This window comes from Salmo salar, chromosome ssa03 (genome assembly GCF_905237065.1).
Source record: "Salmo salar chromosome ssa03, Ssal_v3.1, whole genome shotgun sequence".
NCBI lineage: Eukaryota > Metazoa > Chordata > Actinopteri > Salmoniformes > Salmonidae > Salmo > Salmo salar.
Window position 1 is genome coordinate 29,486,128 of NC_059444.1, and position 26,495 is coordinate 29,512,622.

The following is a 26,495-nucleotide window of genomic DNA, read 5'->3' on the forward strand; positions in this document are numbered from 1 at the left end:
TCCCTGTGAAATGCTCAAAATTGAACGAGTTATTGAAATAGTTCAAGCGCATGCGCCCTGTGATTACACTCTCACTAAACACTAGCTAGCAAACATTCGCTAGCGGAGTAGCTAGCTACACTTTTTAAACATTTCAGTACATCTGTTTCGAGAAACATAATGGCAGCAAGATATGACAGGGCAATCACTGTGTTTTCTCCCGACGGTCATCTTTTTCAGGTGGAATATGCACAAGAGGCTGTGAAGAAAGGCTCCACTGCTGTAAGTTTATGAAGCTAAGCTAACGTAAGCTGTGTCATTTAGCTACTATGTAGCTAATGTATGATAAGATAGCTAGCGTAACATTGCGATGCTGTTGGAGAAAATTGCTAGTTAACTCAATTTACTAACGTTAGCTAGCTATCATGTTCTGTTGTTGAATGCAATATGTACTTGAATTTCTGTGTTATTATTTAGCTAGTGTCGAACTACTTAACTGTTTCATTTCCCCATTCATTCCTAATTTAGGTTGGCATCAGGGGCAAAGACATTGTTGTCCTTGGAGTTGAGAAGAAGTCTGTCGCCAAACTACAGGAGGAAAGAACAGTCCGCAAGATCTGCGCCCTAGACGACCATGTTTGCATGGCATTCGCAGGTATTTAACTAGCTAACTACATATTCATTAATTTGCATGTTATCTTGATCATCAGACCACATACCAAAGTATGTACAGTTGAAGTTGGAAGTTTACATACACCTTAGTCAAATACATTTAAACTCAGTTTCACAATTCCTGACATTTAATCCTAGTAAAAATGCACTGTTTTAGGTCAGTTATGATCACTACTTTATTTTAAGAATCTGAAATGTCAGAATAGAGTGATTTCAGCTTTTATTTCTTTCATCACATTCCCAGTGGGTCCGAAGTTTACATACACTCAATTAGTATTTGGTAGCATTGCCCTTGAATTGTTTAACTTGGGTCAAACTTTTCAGGTAGCCTTCCACAAGCTTCCCACAATAAGTTGGGTGAATTTTGGTCCCATTTCTCCTGACAGAGCTGGTGTAACTGAGTCAGGTCTGTAGGCCTCCTTGCTCACACATGCTTTTCAGTTCTGCCCACAAATTTTCTATAGGATTGAGGTCAGGGCTTTGTGATGGCCACTCCAATACCTTGACTTTGTTGTCCTTAAGCCATTTTGCCACAACTTTGGAAGTATGCTTGGGGTCATTGTCCATTTGGAAGACCCATTTGCGACGACCAAGCTTTAACTTCCTGACTGATGTCTTGAGATGTTGCTTCAATATATCCACATAATTTTCTATCCTCATGATGCCATCTATTTTGTGCTGTGCACTAGTCCCTCCTGCAGCAAAGCACCCCCACAACATGATGCTGCCACCCCCGTGCTTCACGGTTGGGGTGGTCTTTGGCTTGCAAGCCTCCCCCTTTTCCTCCAAACATAACGATGGTCATTATGGCCAAACAGTTCTATTTTTGTTTCATCAGACCAGAGGACATTTCTCCAAAAAGTACGATCTTTGTCCCCATGTGCAGTTGCAAACCGTAGTCTGGCTTTTTTATGGCGTTTTTGGAGCAGTGGCTTCCTTGCTGAGCGGCCTTTCAGGTTATCTCGATATAGGACTCGTTTTACTGTGGATAGATACTTTTGTACCTGTTTCCTCCAGCATCTTCACAAGGTCCTTTGCTTTTGTTCTGGGATTGATTTGCACTTTCCACACCAAAGTACATTCATCTCTAGGAGACAGAACGTGTCTCCTTCCTGAGCGATATGACGGCTGCGTACTCCCATGGTGTTTATACTTGCGCACTATTGTTTGTACAGATGAACGTGCTACCTTCAGGCATTTGGAAATTGCTCCCAAGGATGAACCAGACTTGTGGAGGTCTACAATTTTTCTTCTGAGTTCTTGGCTGATTTCTTTTAATTTTCTCATGATGTCAAGCAAAGAGGCATTGAGTTTGAAGGTAGGCCTTGAAATACATCCACAGGCACACTGCCAATTGACTCAAAGGATGTCAATTAGCCTATCAGAAGCTTCTAAAGCCATGAGATCATTTTCTGGAATTTTTCAAGCTGTTTAAAGGCACAGTCAACTTAGTGTATGTGAACTTCTGACCCACTGGAATTATGATACAGTGAATAATAAGTGAAATAATGTCTGTAAACAATTGTTGGAAAAATTACTTGTCATGCACAAAGTAGATGTCCTAACTGACTTGCCAAAACTATAGTTTGTTAACAAGAAATTTGTGGAGTGGTTGAAAAACAAACACGTTTTAATGACTCCAACCTAAGTGTATGTGAACTTCCGACTTCAACTGTAGCTAACATTGCCTAGCGAGAACAATTCGCGTAATGGCTGTTTCCAGAGGTAAAGCTTTGTCTAGGGAGTTTCTTTCTGCCATTTGTCTGGTTGCAATATTGTTTGGTTTGCTGTGGCTCATAGCCCAACCAGCTGAACGTTTCGCTCTTAGTGTCTCTTATTTAACCAGTTGTCTGCCTCTGTCAGGTCTGACAGCAGATGCCCGCATTGTGATCAACAGAGCTCGGGTGGAGTGCCAGAGTCACAGGCTCACTGTGGAGGACCCAGTCACCGTTGAGTACATCACACGACACATCGCCACCCTGAAACAGGTACAATACACACCACCTCTAACTAACAACAGCCCCTAACGACTTGCTATTGCCATCCGTGACAGACGCCACTCAACAATTACAGACTTCACTAACACAGGAAGTCACAGCCCTTCAATAGTCTCTCTCATATGTGCACAAGCAAGAGATGGCTTGTGTAAGACTTATTTTAATGTGATAATGTGAAGGGAAGAAATTTGTCAGGCACCTGCAGCAGACCCACGTTTAAAAAGTCTGTTTAATAAGACTTACCTGTGGATATTTTGTCAACGTCATAAAGACCAACCACCTGGACAACTGGCAGAGTAAGTTCAAGTTTATTCAACATTAGTGACACAGAGGGAACTTTCTGTGTTGGGTCAACGTGACGATGTTGTCCAAGAGTGACAGCATCGTCGCATGCAACCAGGGATGGGTAGGTTACATTCTGAATGTAATCCTTTACAGTTACTATTGTTACCTTCTAATTCTCAGAGTAAAAAAAACTCTACGGACACTATGAAAGCTCAACCAAGTTTAATTCTTCCCAGAGGATCAATACAGAACAATACAGGATCAATACAGTTTAGATGCACTCCTCCTTCTCTCCAACCCTTACATCTGTTATGGTTCGACAGGAAGGCGAAGTGATGGGGTAATAAACCGTTCCTTCTCCCTTAAGGTGACCTGACCTCAACCCCCTTGATGCCTAATCCAAAGCTCTCCACCTGTATCACCTATAGCAATCATGTGACTGCCTCCCCTCTACCCAGCACATTCCAAAGCCATCTGGCTCCTACAGATAACCATTAACCTCTGATGTAAAAACCAGTCTCTATCACTCCTCAGATACTATAGTATTACTTCTGATGTATCATGTCTCTAGTATAATACTGTTCCAAGTTTAACCCAGAATCTAACAGTCCCCTGTTTTGAACATTTAACTCCGTACTGTTCAACATTACATACACTTGGAAATTACTTATAAATGGACAAACAATCATTAGTAAAACATGAACAAAAAATAAACATAATTAACATTCACAGTGAGGTTTACAAACTCAGAGACTTATGGCCTCTGTGTATGGTGTGATCATAGAACAATCTTATTTCCATTCCTCATAGAACACTGATTATAACGTGTCCCCTGGGTCTGTTGACTTCTCCCAGTTCAACATTCTCCTTCTGGTTCCTAAGAGAGTGATGGCACAAAACTTGCAAAGCAACGAGAAACACTAAACATAACAGTATTAGCAATGTGGTAAACTATGCATCATTTTATATGCATGAAAACCAAAGTCTGAGACCATGACAATTCCCACTCTCTCTTCACCTGACTCTATGCCTCCAGGATACTTTTCTGCTGGATTCCACAAAAATGAAAGCCCTAAAAGCCTCCTCATGCTTTCGCCCAGTCTTCCCCTTACCAGCCCCAGGTTCTGAGAGGTGTTCCCAAGCCATGTCATTTTCACTTTGTTCCCAATCTCCTCCATTGCCACCTGATAGGCAAGTGTGTATCCCTAATCAACGCTACATCTTCTTGAGGTAACTCGGCACTGTATAGACTCTCACATCAATGCCTCCAAAATGTTGTTTAGAGTACAATTACCCCAACATCTATCCTTTTATGATGCATTAACCAATAAAGCAGCTAACCCAACTATGTTTAAAGTAGCTCCCAGACCCAACCAATCTGCTTGTCTACGGTGGAATCTAGTCTCTCTCTCTTTCTTTAGCTCCGCTTCCTCTGTCGTGGCGTCTTCAAGCTCACCCATTATGCAGCTGGACCTTCACTTCCCGTGAGAACTATGCACCCACCGAGGAGAGACATGACGATCTTTACCGCTGCAGGTGCTGTAAGGAGTACTGTGTGTAGACCAGACCAACGCTGTCCCAACACCCCGCCTGGTGTATCTTGATGTACACTCAATCTCCAGAATTCAGCCCATGCCTCGGTTATCTCCTGCTCCTCATGTGCTGCTTTCACCTGAGGATATACACACTGCAACGCATGACAACATAGACTCCCCCTTATGGCAAGATCACTAATTTGTGGCATTTGAATAACAGGCCCCGGTACTCCCATCAGTCTCCCAGTTACCCAGCTATTTGGCATGAGTCCTCATAAACTGATAACCCAACAATGCTACTAAAGTAACCCCTGTTACTCCTAACATGGTCCTAACAATTACTGTCCCTACAAATCAAATCAGACTTTATTTGCGACATGCACCGAATACAACAAGTGTAGACTTTACCGTGAAATGCTTACTTACAAGCCCTTAACCAACAGTGCAGTTTAAGAAGAAGAAAGTATTTACCAAGTAGGCTAAAATAAAAAGTAATAATAAAAAGTAACACAATAAGAAAAGCAATAACAAGGCTATATACAGGGCACTGGTACCGAGTCAGTGTGCAGGGATACAGGCGACTGCCGTGAGAATAACTACTGCATGTAATCTGTCAAGTGTTTTCCGGCTGTTAGAAATTGGGAACGAGATTAATAAATTGGAAGAATATCCAACCTAACACCATGATCTGGGTTTGTGTAATGTTCAATTTAACTTCATAATAGTCCCTATATTGTGCACAGTTAGCGGTCCTCCCTCTCCTACGAGCTGTCTCCTGTAACAATATACATAGTCTCTGGGAATGATACCCCTCTATCACCACAACCTTAATTTATGAGCCCCCACAGATCTCCCCCGCAGTCACATTCCATCCCACTGTCTCAAACACAGGCCTCGTGTACTTCACCTCCTGCTGCAGATACATTTGCAAATATCATTCCATCTAACCCATAAAACACTAGTTACTACTCCTAATGCACTTCTACAGTTATAAACATACTAAAACATTCTCAAATCAATTAGTCAATATACATCAGTCCCTCCTCTGGAACAATGATCACTCTTATGTTCCATGAAACCTAAAAATGTATTGACTTGAAAAGGAAAGAGGAAAAAAAGTACATGTTTAGTAACTTCACACCACCCTTGATGCGACTAAAACTGTGGAAAGAACTGTCCATCCGTTACCTTCTATACCCATATGATGCTGGTCTCCATGCCCTCTCCTTCATGTTCACCCTTGGGTGTTATCGCAAAACACAGACTATGAGCCTTGTATGCAATTAATTGTACCGTATCTTCCAGCAATCTATATGTATTGTGATTTAACATTACAATTCTGATGACGTGGTTAAAAAAAAAAAAGCCTTCATGGTTGACCCAAGCTATCGTCCAGTGAGTTCTCTAACAACCTCCCTGTCGGAGGATACATAGAGATAAGGTTTCTAGAGCCTCCCTAGGCCTAATACATTTTTGCAGTGCCCCCACCCCTCACAGTTTTAGAGCACCCCTCTCTCTCTCTATCCGAATCATAACTAAAACATTTTATCAATTATCCAACCCAAATTCAGAATTACAGTCCTTAGTGCTTACTTTGAGTCTATGACTCAAACTCAAGTCTCTCAACCTAGCACACATCATCCCTGTTAGAATGTACGTTTAATAACTGAACCTTTTTATTGCCGGTAATAGCTCTTCTCATTACAGCCCCCATTTGTCCCTGTTTTCCTGTCGCAAGTGGCCTGGTAATGAAAGAGCGATATCTGAATGCATACTTAGTCTAAATTGTTCGCAGTGTCCCGGCACTTATCGTTCTAGCGTGTCTTCTTCAGATAGCGTTACAGTTCATCTTCCCAACGGCACATGTAACTCTTGCCTGTCACATTTGATGGCCCTTGATCATGTCCCGATTTTCAATATCCAAATAGATGCATCCGTTTCTCCCACGTACACGAGTCTCTCACCTGAGCCGTTATCTCTCTCCACACACGCGGTCTCAGCACTCTGCCGCCCGTACCCAGGTTTGGCTCGGACTCAGAAGTGTTAAAAGTCGCTGTCGCATTGAACGCCTTTGTCAGTCTTTCTTCAGCCGGTTAGGGAGGGTTTTGAGGTTCACACACACTGTTTGTGGTCATATTATTCCTACCATGCCTTAAGACACGATCTGATGTCACCTTCCATGATAACCTCAAGAGAGGAAAGAGCATAATAACATACTGTTACTGTTGACACCATTTTCAAAATTAGTTCATACTCCCGCATTTGACTGGCGACCTCTCGGAAGAGTTACCAAATCAGGAAGTTAGCACCCTAACCCATCGAAGAATCCCACACTCCATTAGGCCCAATCTGGTGAAATCAGCAATACACATCACAGTCCATTTGGAGTAACTGTCATCCCTTATTGACATTTTTCCTTCTATATGCAGACTGAACAAAATACATTTGTATATATACCCAAGGACCAGGACCTCAGGGAACTGGTCATTTTCCCTTCGAACACATGATTCACATTGAATGAAAAACAAAATGTTAAATCAAAAATAAACAAATTCGATCAACCAATCAACTTAGAATTACAACTCTTGATAACTCCATAAGGAAATAATAGTATCTCATAAAGCAGTGGTAGAATAGACATTGGTGTTTCTCATTCATTTTATAATTAAATCTGACTCCTACAGATAACCATTAACTTCTGGTGTAAAAATCAGTCTATCACTCCTCAGATACTATAGTATTACTTCTAATGTATCATGTCTCTAGTATAATACTGTTCTGATTTTAACCCAGAATCTAACACTATACTGAACAAAAATATAAATGCAACAATTTAAAATATTTTACTGAGTCACAGTTCATGTAAGGAAATCAGTCAATTGAAATAGGCCCTAATCTATGGATATCACATGACTGGGAATACAGGTACCTTAAAAAAATGTAGGGGCGTGGATCAGAAAACCAGTCAGTATCTCGTGTGACCACCATTTGCCTCATGCAGCGTGACACTTATCCTTCGCATAGTGTTGATCAGACTGTTGATTGTGACCTTTGAAATGTTGTCCTACTCCTCTATAACGGCTGTGCGAAGTTGCTTGATATCGGAGGGATCTGGAACACGATGCCGTACATGTCATTCCAGAGTATCCCAAATATGCTCAATGGGTGACATGTCTGGTTCGTATGCAGGCCATGGAAGAACTGTGACATTTTCAGCTTTCAGGAATTGTATACAGATCTTTGCGACATGGGGCTGTGCATTACCATGCTGAAACATAAGGTGAGGGCAGCGGATTAATGGCATGACAATGGGCCTCAGGATCTCGTCATGGTAACTCTGTGCATTCAAATTGCCATCGATAAAATGTGTTCGTTGTCCGTAGCTAATGCCTGACAAAACCATAACCCCACCGCCACCATGGGGCACTCTGTTCACAAAGTTGACATCTGCACACCGCTCGCCCACACGACACCATACACGTGGTTTGCGGTTGTGAGGCCGGTTGGACGTACTGCCAAATTCTCTAAAACAACGTTGGAGGTGGCTTATGGTAGTGAAATTATCATTAAATTACATAGCAACAACTCTGGTGGACATCCCTACAGTCAGCATGCTAATTGCCCCCTCCCTCAACCTGAGACATCTGTGGTGTTGTGACAAAACTGCACATTTTAGTGGCCTTTCGTCCCCAGCACGAGTTGCACCTGTGTAATGATCATACTGATTCATCAGCTTCTTGATATGCCACACCTGTCAGGTGGATGGATTATCTTGGCAAAGGAGAAATGCTCACTAACAGGGATGTAAACAAATTTGTGCACAATATTTGAGAGAGAAGCTTTTTGTGCGTGTGGGATATTTAATTTCAGCTCATGAAACATGGCACCAAAACTTTACATTATTATATTACATACATTATATTTCTGTTCAGTGTAGTTACCTGTCCAAAATTGTAATCACAAATGTAACTTTTGGGTTACCCAAACTAAGTATTGTAATCTGATTACATTCCATTTTTTGTTATTTAACTCAGTTAAGAACAAATTCTTATTTACAATGACGGCCTACCCTGGCCAATCCCTCCCCAAACCTGGACGATGCTGGACCAATTGTGTGTCGCCCTATGGGACTCCTGATCACGGCCAGTTGTGATACAGCCCGGAATCGAACCAGGGTCTGTAGTGACGCCTCTAGCACTGAGATGCAGTGCCTTAGACAGTTGTGACACTTGAGAGCCCAATTACTTTCCTCTTAACAGGCGCAGGTTAGTAGCTAGCACAGCCACTAACCTTAACCCTAATGCTTAATCATAACCTTAAATGAAGACCAAAAAGATAATTTATGTTTTCATACATTTTTACAATATAGCCAAGTTTGGCCTATCTTGGGGAAATGGCTCAGTTCTGCCTTAAGGACAAGACTGATCCCAATAAATTCAACCTGCTTAAGAGGCATTAGGAGACAAAATGTATATTACCAATTGAGCGACATCTATTGCAGGATCAATTAATGTTCGAGTTTACATAGCTGGCCATAATTGGATGTTGCATTTTACTTTACTTTATGGGTTGGTTATGTAGGCATCTTCTAACCCATTACTTTCTATTACAGATAATAATACGATTAGGCTATATCTACATCAAACCAACAACAGTCTTTCAGATTTCCAGTCATTCCAATTCATTTAATACCCCTTAATTTTCAAGAATAGGACTTGGAAATATAGATTAGTCAAATAGTTTTACCTGAGCATAACCCAAAAACTAAGGACTAATTATTGCCTGACATGTTTATGATTGTGTTGTCATGGAGGTTTGATTGGGCTCATTGCTTCGAGTTGACAAATAAATTCTGCTTCTAGGAATGGCTTTGAGCACTACCCAAAAGTGCTATTTGCATGTGAAAATCTAGATGGTAATTTTCCATGAAGAAAATCGAACCCCTCACTCGTGTTCTTCTTAAATTCAACTTGTTTTTGACAGTATGGAGCACAATACCATGGGAGAGTTTAAAACTCAAACTTTTATTCCATTGGCTGTTGCAAGTGCACATTTTTCACTTGCTGTCCACTGGGGTGTCTTCATTACTCCGATTGTGTTGCAAAATCTTTCTTAAACAGAAGCAAACGGAGAGAGGCCGTTCTTATTATACCTCCAGTGGGAGGGACCTTCCTGAATTGGTCCAATAGAAGCTTGCGTTTTGCTCTGTTTGCATACGTTTTGGTTCTTAAACGGCTTACATAACGAATATATTTTAATTTTATTTAACCTATATTTAACTAGGCAAGTCAGTTAAGAACAAATTCTTATTTACAATGACGGCCTAGGAACAGTGGGTTAACTGCCTTGTTTAGGGGCAGAACGACACATTTTTACCTTGTCAGCTTGGGGATTTGATCTAGCAACCTTTCACTTACTGGCCCAACGCTCTAACCACTAGGCTAACTGCCTCCTGTATGTTGAGGCATTGGCCGGGAATATAACCCAGGTCGCAAAAACAATGATTGATAAACAGCTTAAACTTCTTAATTTCAACCATTATTGGGTTAAAATACAATACTGGTCATAAGTTTTAGAACACTTACTCATTCAAGGGTTTTTCTTTATTGTTACTATTTTCTACATTGTAGAATAATAGTGACGATATCAAAACTATGAAATAATACACATGGAATCACGTAGTAACCAAAAATTCTTAAATAAAATATATTTAAAATGTAAGATTCTTCAAATAGCCACCCTTTGCCTTGATGACAGCTTTGCACACTTGGCATTCTCTCAACCAGTTTCACCTGGAATACTTTTCTAACCGTCTTGAAGGAGTTCCCACATATGCTTAGCACTTGTTGGCTGCTTTTTCTTCACTCTGCGGTCCAACTCACCCCAATCCATCTCAATTGGGTTGAGGTTGGGTGATTGTGGAGGCCAGGTCATCTGATGCATCACTCTCCTTCTTCATCAAATAGCCCTTACACAGGCTGGAGGTGTGTTGGGTCATTGTCCTGTTGTAAAACAAATGATAGCCCCACTAAGCCCAAACCAGATGGGATGGCGTGTCGCTGCAGAATGCTGTGGTAGCCATGCTGGTTAAGTGTGCCTTGAATTCTAAATAAATCAGTGTCACCAGCAATGCACCCCCACACCATCACACCTCTTCCTCCATGCTTTACGGTGGGAAATACACATGCGGAGATCATCCGTTCACCCACACTGCGTCTCACAAAGACACAGTGGTTGGAACCAAAAATCCAATGTCCATTGATCGTGTTTCTTGGCCCGAGCAAGTCTCTTATTCTTATTGGTATTGTTAGTAGTGGTTTCTTTGCAGCAATTCGACCATGAAGGCCTGATTCACACAGTCTCCTCTGAACAGTTGATGTGTCTTTTACTTGAACTCTGTGAAGCATTTATTTGGGCTGCAATTTCTGAGACTGGTAACTCTAATGAACTTATCCTCTGCAGCAGTGTTAACTCTGGGTCTTCCATTCCTGTGGCGGCCCTCATGAGAGCCAGTTTCATCATAGCGCTTAATGGTTTTTGCGACTGCACTTGAAGAAACTTTCAAAGTTCTTAATTTTCCGTATTGACTAACCTTCATGTCTTAAAGTAATGATGGACTGACGTTTCTCTTTGCTTATTTGAGCTGTTCGACCAAATAGGGCTGTCTTCTGTATACCCCCCTACCATGTCACAACACAACTGATTGGCTCAAAGGCATTAAAGAGGAAATAAACTCCACAAATTAACTTTAAAGAAGGCACACCTGTAAATTGAAATGCATTCCCGGTGACTACCTCATGAAGCTGGTTGAGAGAATGCCAAGAATGTGCAAAGCTGTCAAGGCAAAGGGTGGCTATTTGAAGAATCTCATATAAAATATGTTTTTTGATTTAACACTTTTTTCTTTGGTTACTTCATGCACAAAGTAGATGTCCTAACCGACTTGCCAAAACTATAGTTTGTTAACAAGAAAGTTGTGCAAGTGTATGTAAACTTCCGACTTCAACTGTATACATTAGTGAACTGGGATCAGACCACCAGCCATCCGCAACAACTACAATCCGTAAGGCGCAAATAAATGAGCAGCAGTGTGATTCACATCAGTGGGCTATGTAGCCTAGATATCAATAATAAGTGTAGTGCTATGTGCCACTGCTGCCGTCCTTACATGCAAGCATTTATTCTAGTTGGATAATCTTTGAATGCCGACAGCAGTCGCACCATTGGAAGACATACAGTAACTTGGACTGTAGCCTACAAAAAGCCTATTCCTGCTCTTTTCCCACGATTGTTATAGATATAATATATTTTCTTTTACCTTTATTTACCTAGGCAAGTCAGTTAAGAACAAATTCTTATTTACAATGACAGTCTACCCTGGCCAAACCCGGACGATGCTGGGCCAATTGTGCGCCGCCCTATGGGACTCCCAATCACGACCGGTTGTGATACAGCGTGGAATTTAATCAGGGTCTGTTGTGATGCCTCTAGCACTGAGATGCAGTGCCTTAGACCGCTGCGCCACTCGGGAGCCCAACTATCCATCAAACACATTTGGTGTGTCATCATATTAGTCTCTGATTTGTGGTCAGACTCTTTCAGACATAAGACTTAAACGTGCGCCTTTTTTCAATGTTGATTCGAATATCATTAGGAAAATAAATGTACAAAAAAAACGGAATTTAAAAGTAACCCTAGTTTTTCAAAAGTATATCTAATCTGACTACAATATTTTTTGCTGGTCATGGATTACAGTTAGTTTTGTAATCTGTTACTCCCCAAACCTGCATGCAAGGCTACCTTGTACCCAGTTTGGTAGAGTAAACTAGAGTCCATATGATACTTGACTGTTTGTTTATTTTCATAGAAAGCCAGCTTTTTATCTTTTTCTGTAGCGTTACACTCAGAGTAATGGACGAAGACCGTTTGGCATCTCGGCGTTGATCGTGGGTTTTGACTACGATGGGACCCCCAGGCTCTATCAGACTGACCCCTCAGGAACATACCATGCATGGAAGGTCAGCCAATCCACAAAAATACCTCACCTTTCTCCACAGATAAATATGTTTATCGTTTTTCATAGCCATGATGATTCTCTGAAGTGTATCGTTGCAAAAATGAGATTCTGTCTTAATTGTGCGGTCTGTTTTTTAAATAGACGTTAGCTATTGAGCTGTATTTAAACCACACTATTGGTATTTTATTGTTTTAAAAATACTCAGTTACTGATTTGTTACCCATCTCTTTGTTCAGGCAAATGCAATTGGCCGCAGTGCTAAAACAGTGAGGGAATTCCTGGAGAAGAACTACACAGAGGAAGCCATCGCCACTGACAACGAGGCGATTAAGCTGGCAATCAAAGCCTTGCTTGAGGTGAGATCAACCACTGTCATTTTTATGCTAAACTCCAAACCGACCCTTACCGCCTACTTCCTGCTCCCCTAGGCACTTCTGTAGGTCTGAGACAGTTATATTTGTGTATTCAATATGGCTAAAAATTCAGCTGTTAGCATATTAAATCCATTGTGTACATTTGACCTTTTGAACTATGTTTTACAGGTGGTTCAGTCTGGTGGGAAGAACATTGATCTCGCTGTGATCAGAAGAAACCAGCCACTGAAGGTAACCTCACCATAGAGTTTGGTGGTCTGATCCCAGTATTTGCTGCTTTAAACATGTCTTTGTCTATGGGTTAATTGCTTCTTTTTTCTTCTTTTTTTTGCTCCATGTAGTTATTGGAGTCCAAAGAAATTGAGACCCTGGTGGCTGAGATCGAGAAAGAGAAAGAAGATGAGGCAGAGAAGAAAAAACAGAAGAAATCTACTTGAAGTTGTTACTCAACCACTTGCTTTCATTTAGCACTTGGGTAAAGGCAGCGTATTTGGTCGGTAAATATAGAAAAGTGTCAAGGTTTATAGGCCCAAATATAGCTTTCATGTCACACACTAAGGTTCGTATGTTGAATTTTCACATAAATAGCCCACCGGCATTGCCATCAATGCATGGTTTATGTGGAAGTTGAGTTGTGTGGATCTCAAGTTAGGATTCAGAACTTGGAGATCTCACCTCTGCCCTCTTTTAAGAACAGTATGTTATTTTAAGAACAGTTATTTTTTTCATTGAACTTATTTGAAGTGAATGTTAATAGATCGACATACTTAATAAAGTCAACTTGTTTATGTACCTTTGTTTTTATTCATTCATCATGTTATAGGAAGAGTGTTTATTTTCTTTAGATTCAAGTTATATCTTTGTTGTATGCGTTAAAATGCTAAAATGTCTGTAGTGAAGTCGAGCACCCAATCCCAGGTAATAATTAAAAAAAATACTGTAGTAAAATGGAATCAGAACAGCATTATACCAACTATGTCAAGAATCATCAACGCAACAGTAAATATCACCCCCATGAATGGTTCAGCCCCCCCCCTGGACCTATTGAGATATTCCGTGTGACTAACACATTTCAGTTAATTACTATAGCTTAAGCCTTGGTCCGATCAGTGTAATTTTGTACATGCTGGATCTCTGTGGCAGGACGCATCATTCACCCAAGTTTGGTCAATCGGGCTACTGCTGTCTGAGATGTCATGTGACCAATGGATGGACAGGGACAGATCCACAGTCCCCTCCCTGATTTCATCGTGGGGGATAATGAAGGCTTAGTTTGACATATCAGTGGGTCAATATGAAGAAATTACAATGTAATTTTATCTTCACTTCAGTATCCTACCCAGCAGTATACAAAAAGATCACTGTTATTCCTCACTCCGCCAGAGGCAGTAGTAGACTCAACATCCATAACGGCAATGTTTCCATTTACCAGCGTTCTTTACAAATATCACTTGTACAGCGACTGAAGAGTAGCCAAGGCCCCAGACAGACTGCTTTATGAAGCGCTCATCTCTCACATAGTCATTTAAAGGGCAGTGCAGTTACAGTTGAAGTCGGAAGTTTACATACACTTAGGTTTACATAAACGAGTCATTACAACTCGTTTTTCAACCACTCCAAAAAATTCTTGAAGACAAACTATAGTTTTGGCAAGTCGGTTAGGACATCTACTTTGTGCATGACACAAGTCATTTTTCCAACAATTGTTTACAGACAGATTATTTCACTTCTAATTAATTGTATCACAATTCCAGTGGGTCAGAAGTTTACATACACTAAGTTGACTGTGCCTTTAAACAGCTTGGAAAATTCCAGAAAATTATGTCATGGCTTTAGAAGCTTCTGATAGGCTAATTGACATCATTTGAGTCATTTGGCAGTGTACCTGTGGATGTATTTCAAGGACTACCTTCAAACTCAATGCCTCTTTGCTTGACATCATGGGAGACCTCCACAAGTCTGGTTCATCCTTGGGAGCAATTTCCAAACGCCTGAAGGTAGCACGTTCATCTGTACAAACGTAGCCATCATACTGCTCAGGAAGGAGACGCGTTCTGTCTCCTAGAGATGAACGTACTTTGGTGTGGAAAGTGCAATTCAATCCCAGAACAGCAGCAAAGGACCTTGTGAAGATGCTGGAGGAAACAGGTACAAAAGTATCTATCCACAGTAAAACGAGTCTTATATCAACATAACCTGAAAGGCCGCTCAGCAAGGAAGAAGCCACTGCTCCAAAAACGCCATAAAAAAGCCAGACTACGGTTTGGAACTGCACATGGGGACAAAGATCGTACTTTTTGGAAAAATGTCCTCTGGTCTGATGAAACAAAAATAGAACTGTTTGGCCATAATGACCATCGTTATGTTTGGAGGAAAAAGGGGGAGGCTTGCAAGCCGAAGAACACCATCCCAACCGTGAAGCACGGGGGGTGGCAGCATCATGTTGTGGGGGTGCTTTGCTGCAGGAGGGACTAGTGCACTTCACAAAGTAGATGGCATCATGAGGATAGAAAATTATGTGGATATATTGAAGCAATATCTCAAGACATCAGTCAGGAAGTTAAAGCTTGGTCGTCGCAAATGGGTCCAAATGGACAATGACCCCAAGCATACTTCCAAAGTTGTGACAAAATGGCTTAAGGACAACAAAGTCAAGGTATTGGAGTGGCCATCACAAAGACCTGACCTCAATCCTATAGAAAATTTGTGTGCAGAACTGAAAAAGCATGTGTGAGCAAGGAGGCCTACAGACCTGACTCAGTTACACCAGCTCTGTCAGGAGGAATGGGCCAAAATTCACCCAACTTATTGTGGGAAGCTTGTGGAAGGCTACCTGAAATATTTGTCCCATGTTAAACAATTTAAAGGCAATGCTACCAAATACTAATTGAGTGTTTGTAAACTTCTGACCCACTGCGAATATGATGAAAGAAATAAAAGCTGAAATCACTCTCAACTATTATTCTGACATTTCACATTCTTAAAATAAAGTGGTGATCCTAACTGACCTAAGACGGGCATTTTTACTAGGATTAAATGTCAGGAATTGTGAAAAACTAAGTTTAAATGTATTTGGCTAAGGTGTATGTAAACTTCCCACTTCAACTGTATATGTTATTTTCCTGCTATGATGTCAAAATAGTCCCAGTCTGTATTGGAACGTTGTGCCTAGAACAAGACCAACAGCACAAACAAACGGGCTATACAGCTACAAGTAGTGAGTGGAGTTACAAATGGATTAAAGTAACAAGTTAAATGTCTTACCTGTGATAAATATTTTCCACCAATATAGCTAGCTAGATGTAGCCTACTTGGAGCCCAGGTTGACACATTTCCCACTCCAAATAGCCTGAAGCCACAGGGCTGTTCTCGCAGTCTCTATTTCCCTACATGGGAGCATGTACATCGAACAACACAGCAGCTTTTCAGCTTTTTTTATTTCTGTATAACAAAAATTCTACAACTTTCCATTGTCAGTGGGAAAGAATAAATGTTTGTTTTCCACAATTTGTGGGTGTGGTTGAGGAGAATTCCTTTTTATGACGTAAATATCGACTCGGAGTATAACACTGAAATTGTGAAAAGTTATGATAATGCCCTTTTTGTGTAAGAGCTGTTTGAAAGACATGCCTGGAATTTCAGCCTGTTCAGGTGGGATGGAACTTTTAGCCCACATCATGGTGTCACAATGTAATCTAATTATAATAGACAGATAACTTTTCATCTGGGCAAGGGGGTGGATTCTAGACCATCCTATCAGCCAATCAGGCTGTGTATGTAAATATATTCACATTTGTTTCCTAACACCCACAAGATCAAGACAGCATTTCAAGGGTCAAAGGAGGCTCAGGGAAATAAATACATGTTTTTATTTTGGAGTTATTTTAAATTAGATAAACACACACATTGGTTTATTAGACAACACTGATTTAAAAATAAAATTACAACGACTGCATGAGGGCTTTACAACAAATTAGTGATGGACCAAGGGAAGTGTCCGTATGCCTCTTCCCTCCTTTCTTGCCTCACCCCCTTCTTTTATTTCACCCTAAATTTGCTTATCAAGCAACCGCTGCTCTGAATTCTCAAAGACACAATTATGGCCGCCGGTGTAGTAGGCCTGCTTAATGGGATCCTGGCCTCAGACCCCAGTGGGAAACTTCAGTGACTTTAATCTGGAGCCCTTTGAAAAGTTGTGCTGCCGAGCGTTGCTGAGGAGCCCCGGGGGGTCCCTGTGACTCTCACCAAAGACATAATGGTGAATGGTAAAGTCCTTCATTTAGAGTCATCTCCCCCAGACAGGATTTCCTGAGTGGGTGCCATGACTGCCGTGGCAAGAGAAACTGCTATTTGTCTGCAATTTGTCTTGTTTGTGTGGGTTATAGATGTGTGGGTATGAATCCGTTAATTTCAGGAGAATCCTTTATAACCCTACTATAAATGTATAGGTTGTTCAATTATTTATCAAACTCACTTCTTCAATGTTTTAAGGACAATGGTGGTGCAGATGTGTGCTAATCAAGAATGAGCTTTCCATTTTTTTTATCGAAACACCACACACATTTTGTATTTCAATCCGTTGTATGTTGAAGCTCAGCTCTCAGTATGTCAGAAGCGCTTGCAAAATTCTTATTCTGACAGAAACAGACAACAGACAAACACTCCTTTTCTGATTCTTGCAGTAGTGGTTGAAAGTGAAGACAAATTATAAAGGAGCAACAAAATAAGCTACTTCCTTAACTTTTTCCAAGTTCACTAAGGGTAATCCCTTCAGTCACAGAGGTTATCTAGATCCATCTTGTCAATAGACCGAGAACAGCTTATGTTTCTAATGCCAAAGCTGGCTGCTGCTCCTAGTTCTGTTTGAACTGCTTGTGGGAAGAGTTTCTCTTTGTTTTTCGCTGCCTGCTGTTGTTGTTGCCCATAATCAGAACAAGCTACTTTGCCTGGGGACAAAGCCCATCACTGGCTGGCTGCTGTTCGTCATTAATGCAGAAAATAATGGCTCCACCAGAGGTCATCGACGGAGGAACAAGGCCCGGGGACATGTGCTCTCCAAGCAAGAATGCACAGTGCCCAAGGCTGTAGACTGAGTGCATTACAGTGTACACACACACACACACACTCTTAATGTACCTCACAAACCAATTGTGCAAACATATTGCGTTTTTTAGACTACTGACAACACAGTAGCCTAAACAGTATGAGATGTACACACACACACCTCACAAACCAATAGCATTCTTATATTGTGGACTACACTTAGAAGACATTGCAACCTAAATAAAAATGTACATCAACACACACACACACACACACACACACAGGCCACAGAACTCAACACACATACTCTCAACACAGTGTATTTATGCGTTTGAATTAATAGACTTTTATGTTACTTGAATGCATACAAAATAGATGGAAACTGCCTGTAGTATGAGTCTGCTGCACTTTTGCCTAATAATAACAAAATCAATGTAGCTTCCTGTCATGTTGATTTCAATTCATATACAGTGCACATTGCAGGCAGCGCAGGTTGGGGATCTACATTTTGTCATTCTAATGTGTTACCCCCTTGGCTGTATTTCAAAGCAGGCCTTTCTTGGGATGTTTGAAATTATCAGTGTGGAATGTCCCCAGGTCCAGATAAGATAACTGCTTCCAGGGCAAAACACACACACAGACAGAGAGACACACACACAGACACACAACCCCTGGGAGCTAAGGTTATATCAGTCCTCCTCTCTTACAGAGTGCTTCTGTTCCGCTGAAATCAATGGAGCCAGTACCACTCTTCACCAGCCGGGTGCAGTGTTGCATAAAAGCAGTATGTTCATATCAGTTACACCTTCATCTCACTTTTGTCATTAAGGCTTACAGTATGAGTCTAGCTATCAGCTAGCTGAATATACTGGCTTCTGACATGTTTTTGTCGCTCTGCGCTTTAACATAGAGCCTCAAAGGCTCTAAGAACAATTGAATCCATAGAGAGAGAGAGAGAGGGAGATATATATATATATATAGAGGGAGAGTTGTGTGTGCTTAAAACTGTCAGAAGAAAAAACAACAAGGCTAATGTCCTGGAGCCATGGCCAAGCTGTCATAGTGTGTTGGGTCATGAAAGGCTACACTCTCAACACTGTCCCTTTTCTGCTTGTCACTTGTTGACAGATATATACACCATTATCCGTGAAGGCTAGCGATCTGAACCGCTAGCCTTCACTCATTCCCTACAGGGTTATGGTTATACCACAAAATAAAGGATGGACAAATTGGAAGTATGTGTGTAGTCCTAAGACATATGTGTAATCACATATGTGATCCCCTATTACAGATCCGGGGATATTGACTAGAGTCATTTCCACATATTTCTCTCACATCATTCATTCATAGGTCTGCAAAGTATCTATCTTCGCCTCGTGAACACACCCTCTATCAATGTCACCACAGTTGCGAACATACACAGTGGCGCAAATGATACAACAAGCTGCATTGATAGCCTTGGCCTTTGTGTGTGTTGAATGGGTTTTGGAACACTAACAGTTCAGTGTTAACAGAATAAAGGGCTGGTTTACTGTTACCCCTCAAGAGTCAACATACAATGATTTTGTCTCACTGGAGAAGAATACGAGTACATCCTCTTCTAATTGAAAGATGATACAATCAGATACACAGGGAGGGAGAACGAGAGAGGGAGGGAGGGAGAGAGAAGGCACGGACAACTAGAGAGAGGGGGTAAAAAATAAAGGAAGGAGAGATTGGCAAAAAGGAGCAGACAGGGCTAAGTAAACAATTCCCATGATGCCGTGGGGCAGGAAGCAGTAGCCCGGGGGTGCTTGGCCTCTCAGGGCCGTGGCAGAAGTCAGTTACACACATCACATAGAATTACACGGAATGAGGTTACAGCAAAATGTCAGCCAACGCATAAGGAGGAACCATCGACCCATAGGATAATTCGATGGCCTGAGGGGGGTGCAATCTCACATTCCCACGAATCCTCTCTTTCCACCCACACACCCTCTTTTCATTGTATTTTTAAATCAATTTTATCTCTCTCTCTCTGCTCCATTATTTAATGTTTTCAATTGTACTGTGCACTCTAGTAGCCAAGCATACTCATGAATGTAACATGGTAAATGTGTGGCTAGTGTATTTCCATGAGAATTGACTGCAGTATCCTCTACCGCCTGTCACCATTCCCCATGGAAATGTTTAGGGCTATTGGTTTAAAGGATCCACTGACCTGACTGTTGGATGGCTTGATTCAGGACCTGCTGCTTTCTGTTCATGCTCTCCCTTTGTCTCACTCTCATATTATCTTCACCACACAAAATGCCTGTCATTCTATTACTTGTCGGACATATTCTTTCCCTCCCAGTCATGATGTGAGACACTTGAGGCCTTTAATAAAAATGAATTGAATTGGACAGTTGAAATAAGTACATTTTGTGTTTTTAACTGTCATGTTCTTTTTGGGAGGTCTATCATTACGGTATCATATGGAAATGTAAATAATATTGTTTGTCAGAGTGTGTGTGTGTGTGTGTTATTGTGTGTGTGTGTGCGTGTGCAGATAGCTGAGTGCCTCTGACAGGGAGGACAAGCCTGAAGGCAGGTCTCAGCCCTTCAGCACCAAAAATGACACATGACCCTCCCCCAACCCCCACACACATGCTGTATACTGCTTAGATTACATTATATTTGTCCTCTGGACATGCACCCTCCTTGCTGGATGACATTTGGGCTTGTGCAGCACTGAGGTTACCTTTATGCACCCCGAAGTTAAACATGCCTGTCTTCAGTATGCAATCAGAAAAGAAAATGTGATGAGAGAAAGATTTCTAAAAGCACTTTGATCAGAGGCATCCACAGCAACTTGTTAAGCAGTATGTAAATTTAGGCTGATACTGAATAAAGTTGCCAGAATGGCATGAATCCATTGTGCTGCGATGATCAAAATAAAAGAGGGCTTCATGTGCTGGAGGGCAAGAAAGTCACAGACATTAGTTATTTTTTTCGGCTTCCTCCTTTTTTTCTCACAAAGAGAGAGGGCTGATGGGAGGCAGAGAGGAGAGGGTAGGGAGGAAAGGAGGGAGGGAAATGAAAGATGGGGGAAGCCTGGAAGGATCTCAATCTAAATTAGCCGAATGGAGGGAAAGAATCTGCTGAGTGAGATGTATAATTCAAATCAGGGTTATACTGCTGTGCTGTGATGAAAACATCAGCATTCATTCATTATCTGACTGAGTGAATTCTCCAATTACAACTGGGACCTTCTATAGACGATTCAAAGCCAAAGGTATAAGCTTGAACTATTGAATAGATTGTGGCAATGCCCCTAGAATGGATTTCAATGAACAATCTCACCTATGGTATCTCTTTCTCACCCTCTCTCTGACTCTGTGAGATGAATAGGAGTTGTCACGGAGACTCTTGTAGCCTGTCAGCTTTTAAACAAACAGTCACTGAAAGCATCACTTTCACAGGAGACCTGAGAGTCTGAGTCTGTGGTAAGATCATTAGCTTGCCTCAGTCACAACCCCTCAACTCACACCTGTCTATGTGGGAAGATGTATCCTGCCAATGAAGGAGAAAGATACAAATATGGCCTCACAAGTACAATGAGCATATCTCCTGTCTTCAGCAATGTTATCACAGGAATCTGATTGCCTTCAGTATCAGTATTAATGCCAAACCAAAATAGCTAATTGTATGATCTTGTTCATTCAGTGTCCATAATAATTTTTAACTACACTGACCGTGTCTGAATACCCGTACTTGTGTTCTACATAGTAGACATTTTGGGTATGCGAAAATAGAACATTTTATAGTATGTGACATTTAAAAATGTTGTATGTATAACGAGTGGGAAAGCAAGTACAGGGTGTGAGTGTTTCAATAAAGAAACAAACCAAGAAACACAAAACATGCAGTGACATGAAACAGAGTCAATAACACCTGAGGAAAGAACCAAGGGGAGTGACAGATATAGGGAAGATAATCAAGGAGGTGATGGAGTCCAGGTGAGTGTCATGAGGCGCTGGTGCACTTGCCGATGGTGACAGGTGTGCGGGATAATTGGCAGCCTGATGACCTAGAGGCCGGAGAGGGAGTATACGTGACAGTATGCTTTAAATTCCAGGATGTCGTACTCATTCCTGCTTTTCGTCTAGTGCAATTCGTTGCGTGCTGTTGAGGAAGAGAATCGTCTTTCGAGACCCACGTGTGTTTGACCTCAGTTAATAATCACATAAGATGATCTACTGTACCAAAATTATGAATGGCTGGAATAAAAGCAATTCTGCATTTGATGATACATTGTCAGTATGGATGAGCCTAGTATGTTGATATTTGTTGCTTACTGCATTCTTTTTTACTAAACACAGCCCCTGTCTACTTATTCTTACATATATACTGAACAAAAATATAAACGGAACATGCAACAATTTCAATGATTTTACTGAGTTACAGTTCATATAAGGAAATCAGTTTGAATTTTTTAAAATTCATTAGGCCCTAATCTATGGATTACTGGGAGCCAGGCTCAGACAATCAGAAGTAGTTTTTACCTATAAAAAGGCTTTATTACAGGCAGTTTCAGTTTCATCAGCTGTCCGGGTGGCTGGTCTCAGACCATCCCGCAGGTGAAGAAGCCGGATGTGGAGGTCCTGGGCTGGCGTGGTTACACGTGCTCTGCAGTTGTGAGGCCGGTTGGACGTACTGCCAAATTCTCTACAACAACGTTGGAGGCGGGTTATGGTAGAGAAATGAATATTAAATTCTCTTGCAACAGCTCTGGTGGACATTCGTGCAGTCAGCATGCCAATTGCGTGCTCCCTCAAAACTTGAGACATCTGTGGCATTATATTGTGTGACAAAACTGCACATTTTAGATTGGCACTTTATTGTCCCTAGCACAAGGTGCACCGGTGTAATGATATGTACACCTGTCAGGTGGATGGATTATCTTGGAAAAGGAGAAATGCTCACTAACAGGGATGTATACAGATTTGTGTACAAAATAATAGAAATAAGCTTTTTGTGCGTATGGAACATTTCTGGGATCTTTTATTTCAGCTCATGAAACATGGGACCAACACTTTACATTTTAGTTCAGTATTGTTCCACTTGATTTCAGTGATCTGACAGATTTGTATAGGGTTCAAATGAGATTTTCATCGTGATGCTTTCACCTATCAAATGAGATCAGATCTGTAATCATGTTGAGCAAAGGTCCGACAGACAAAAAAAGTAAATAAAAGAAAGAATAACCCCCAGATGCTCTCTCTCTCCACCAGCACAGATCTAGTCTCCCATGTCCTACGTGTGTCTCTCCACACAATGGAGAAAAGTGCGTAGCCCCTGGCGCCTTTCCCCAGCTGAGAGCCACCTCTCTCCAGAGGACACGGGCAGGCAGGAGGAGAAACTGGCAGGGCTAAGAACTGATCCTGGCAGATAAAGAAGGAGATAGGAGGAGAGGAAAGGAAGTGATAACTCAGCCAAAAGGCAACCTCCTCTGCCTTCTGTCTTCAACGGTGCTATGACTGCCCCTGGTAATAATACTACTGATGCTAGTAATAATAATGATACACATGTAAATAGCAAGTATCAACGTTTCAGTAAAAGTGACGGTTTTCGCCAGCCGTCTAATTTTCAACCGCAGTCCCTGGGCAGGTTAATAAAAACAATTACAATACAGACAATCAATGAGCAGTGAGCACACACAGAGCAACATAGGACAAGCAAGACATAGCATGCAAACAGAGCAACATAGGACAAGCAAGATGTAGCATACAGACAGAGCAACATAAAACAAAAAGCAACAAGACAAAATCCATAAAAGCAACAAAGTGTTTCCCCACCTCACAAGCTACAGACAACAGACAACATGGAAAGCGGCAATACACAGCTAGGGATTATGTTCTCAAATCTGATTGACCTTTAGCCATGTCTTCATGCATTTTGTGAAAGTGTGATATGTGGTGCAGTTATGTGTGTCTGATGGCAGTGTATTCCGGACATGGGAAGCTCTCACAGACAAAGCGGATTTACTAAAGGTGCTTTTCCTTAAGGGAACTATACAGTCACCTCTCATGGCAGACCTTCTGGATCTGCTGCCATATGTTTGGGTTTTCTGTTTAACAAAAATACTGAGTGGAGGGGGAGCCAGGCCATTTAGGACCTTGAATACAAGACATGCATCGGTGTATTGCACAAGATTTTCCCAACTCAGGAGCTCATGCTTTCTGAGGATGTAACAGTGATGATGGCTATTGGGCTTCCTATCAAGCACTTTGAGAGCCTGTTTGTAGACAGACTGAATAGGTTTTAATGTTGTACAGCAAGCTTGGGCCCAACTAGTCAAGCAGTATGTTAAGTGGGGGAGTATCATAGATTTGAAGTACAGTTTTGCTACCTCTGTAGTCAAACAATTTCGTATAAATCGGAAATTAGCTAGGTTGAATTTGGTTATTTGAATTACCTTTTCCACATGTTTTTTAAAAGAGAGGTTGGAATCAAGTATGATGCCAAGGTACTTAAAATCAGATACCACCTGGAGCTTCTCCCCTGACACATAGACATCTGGCTCAGTAGCATCTGTTGCCCTCTTTGTGAAGAACATGCAAACAGTTTTTTTCACATTGAGATGCAAACACGAGTCACTGAGCCACTTTGTAATCTGGACCATTACAGTAGTGAGTTCTTGTGCAGCTTGTTGTTTACTCTTTGCATGCACATATATCACTGTATCATCTGCATACATTTGAACTTCAGACCCAGTACAGACAGAAGGCAGATCATTAATGTACAGGCTGAACAGGAGGGGCCCCAGTATTGACCCTTGGGGCACACCCACATCATAGCTAAGAGTGGGCGACAGCTCATTGCTCACTCTGACACACTGAGTTCTGCCTTCAAGGTATGATTTCATCCATCTCAAGGCATCGGGGGAAAAGTTGAACTTGGACAATTTTGTGATGAGAATCTCATGGTTAACAGTATCAAAAGCCTTCCTTAGGTCCAGAAACACAGCCCCAACAACGCCCCCTTTGTCCATCTTGGATCTCACATTTTCCAGAAGAAAGCAGTTGGCCGTTTCTGTGGAGTGTTTCGCTCTGAAGCCAAACTGCATGGAGTGTAATGTGAAGGGGCTGTTGTTGAGGTGGGCAATCAGTTGTTCTGCTACACACTTTTCAACAACCTTCGAAACCACAGGTAGTATACTAATGGGCCTGTAGTTACTCACGTCAGCAGGGTCGCCCAATTTAAAGATGGCCGTTATTATGGCCGACTTCCATACCCTTGGAAACACCCCCAGACCAATAGATGTGTTGGTGACCTTAGTAATGGGGAAAATGAGTGACTCTTTGTAGTTTTTAAGAAAGGTAGAGTCCAGCCCAATATGCTCTGAAGTATCTTGTAACACAGCTATTCCCAAACTGGGGTACGTGTACCCCCAGGGGTACACACAATGCCGTGGGCGGTTACGCCCCCCAAAAATGTGATTCACATTTTCAAACAGTCCATTTCGATTTTCCAACGGGGCTATAAATGTGGGTGTTTATTTCTTACCTGAGTAGCCTTGTTTCACTTCCAAAAATAAAATCAAACCATCTAGTGTTCAGCAAAATAACAACACAATGTCAAATACAGGTAGCATAGTCAAATAATTAACATCCAATCAAATTAACTGTTACTCTGTCGCAGGAATCCCACTAACAGTCCGTATGTAGCCAAATGTAGCTGCTGCTCATTCCGTTTGCTTGAAAATGGATAAATTGTTAAAACAATTAAGGTCCGCATCCATAGAGACACATACCAGCTCTACTGGTAGTAGTGCTACTGCCAGCAAGTTCTACTGCCCCCTAAACCGGGAAAGCACCGAACAACAGATAGGGATGTTGAACCATTGAAGAGGCGCAAATATGATGAGAACTACATTGATTTGGGTTTCACTTATATTGGAAGTAGTGCCTTTCCTCAGCCACAGAGTGTTATATGTGCAGAAGTACTATCTCACAACTCGATGAAACTTTCACTCTTGCGCAGACATTTAGAAATGAAACATACAAATTTGGAAAAAAATAAGCCACAGGAGTTTTTGGAGCGAGAATTAAGATTACTTTTGAGTAGTAAGACATGTATAAAAGCAACAGATACCATTAATAAGAAGGGGCTAGAAGCGTCTTATATGATGAGCTACCGAGTGGCTAGGACAGGCAAGCTCCATACTATTATGGAGGACTTAATTCTTCCTGCTGCCGCAGATATGGCTGGGACAATGCTGGGGGGAAAAGGCCAAAAGAACTATACAGACAATGTCTTCATTAAACAACACTGTGACATGGCAGGAGATGTTTTGAAACAATTACTGCTTCTTATACAAGCCAATGAATTCTATGCGTTACAGCTGGATGAGTCAACAGCTCCTGGTTTAAGTCCGTTACGTTTATGGGGGATCAATTAAGGAAGACATCCTCTTCTGCAAACCACTAGAAACCAGGACAACAGGAGAGGATATTTTTTAAGTACTGGACAGCTTTGTGACATCAAATGGACTTTGGAGGTCAAGATGTGTTGGTATCTGTACTGATGGCGCAAAAGCCATGACAGGGAGACATAGTGGAGTGGTAAC

At 41.5% G+C, this 26,495-nt stretch overlaps 2 protein-coding genes across 3 annotated transcripts in view; one reads left to right on the top strand and one right to left on the bottom strand.

Annotated features, from left to right (window-relative positions):
- The window catches only part of LOC106599684 (SS18 subunit of BAF chromatin remodeling complex), a 22,581-nt gene extending 22,003 nt beyond the window's left edge, over positions 1-578 (bottom strand). The window contains exon 1 of one of the 2 annotated variants that reach the window (XM_014190982.2): positions 477-578. The gene's annotated coding sequence lies outside the window, so the exon portion shown is untranslated. The remainder of the gene's footprint in view (positions 1-476) is intronic. The other variant, XM_045714714.1, reaches the window with a different exon arrangement.
- Positions 3-13,651, top strand: LOC106599691 (proteasome subunit alpha type-7). The gene is made up of 7 exons (XM_014190989.2): positions 3-261; positions 508-634; positions 2,515-2,639; positions 12,364-12,486; positions 12,722-12,841; positions 13,028-13,090; positions 13,201-13,651. Exons 1-7 carry the CDS (start codon positions 160-162, stop codon positions 13,294-13,296), a joined length of 756 nt encoding a protein of 251 aa, XP_014046464.1. The 5' UTR covers positions 3-159; the 3' UTR covers positions 13,297-13,651.
- The last annotated feature ends 12,844 nt before the right edge of the window (positions 13,652-26,495 follow it).

Bases quoted from the DNA above. Each gene is read 5' to 3' on its own strand.
- LOC106599691 (XM_014190989.2), top strand. From the start codon at position 160: ATGGCAGCAAGATATGACAGGGCAATCACTGTGTTTTCTCCCGACGGT. The intron at 262-507 runs GTAAGTTTATGA...TTCCTAATTTAG, and splicing joins TGAAGAAAGGCTCCACTGCT to GTTGGCATCAGGGGCAAAGA. The intron at 2,640-12,363 runs GTACAATACACA...CTTTTTCTGTAG, and splicing joins ACATCGCCACCCTGAAACAG to CGTTACACTCAGAGTAATGG.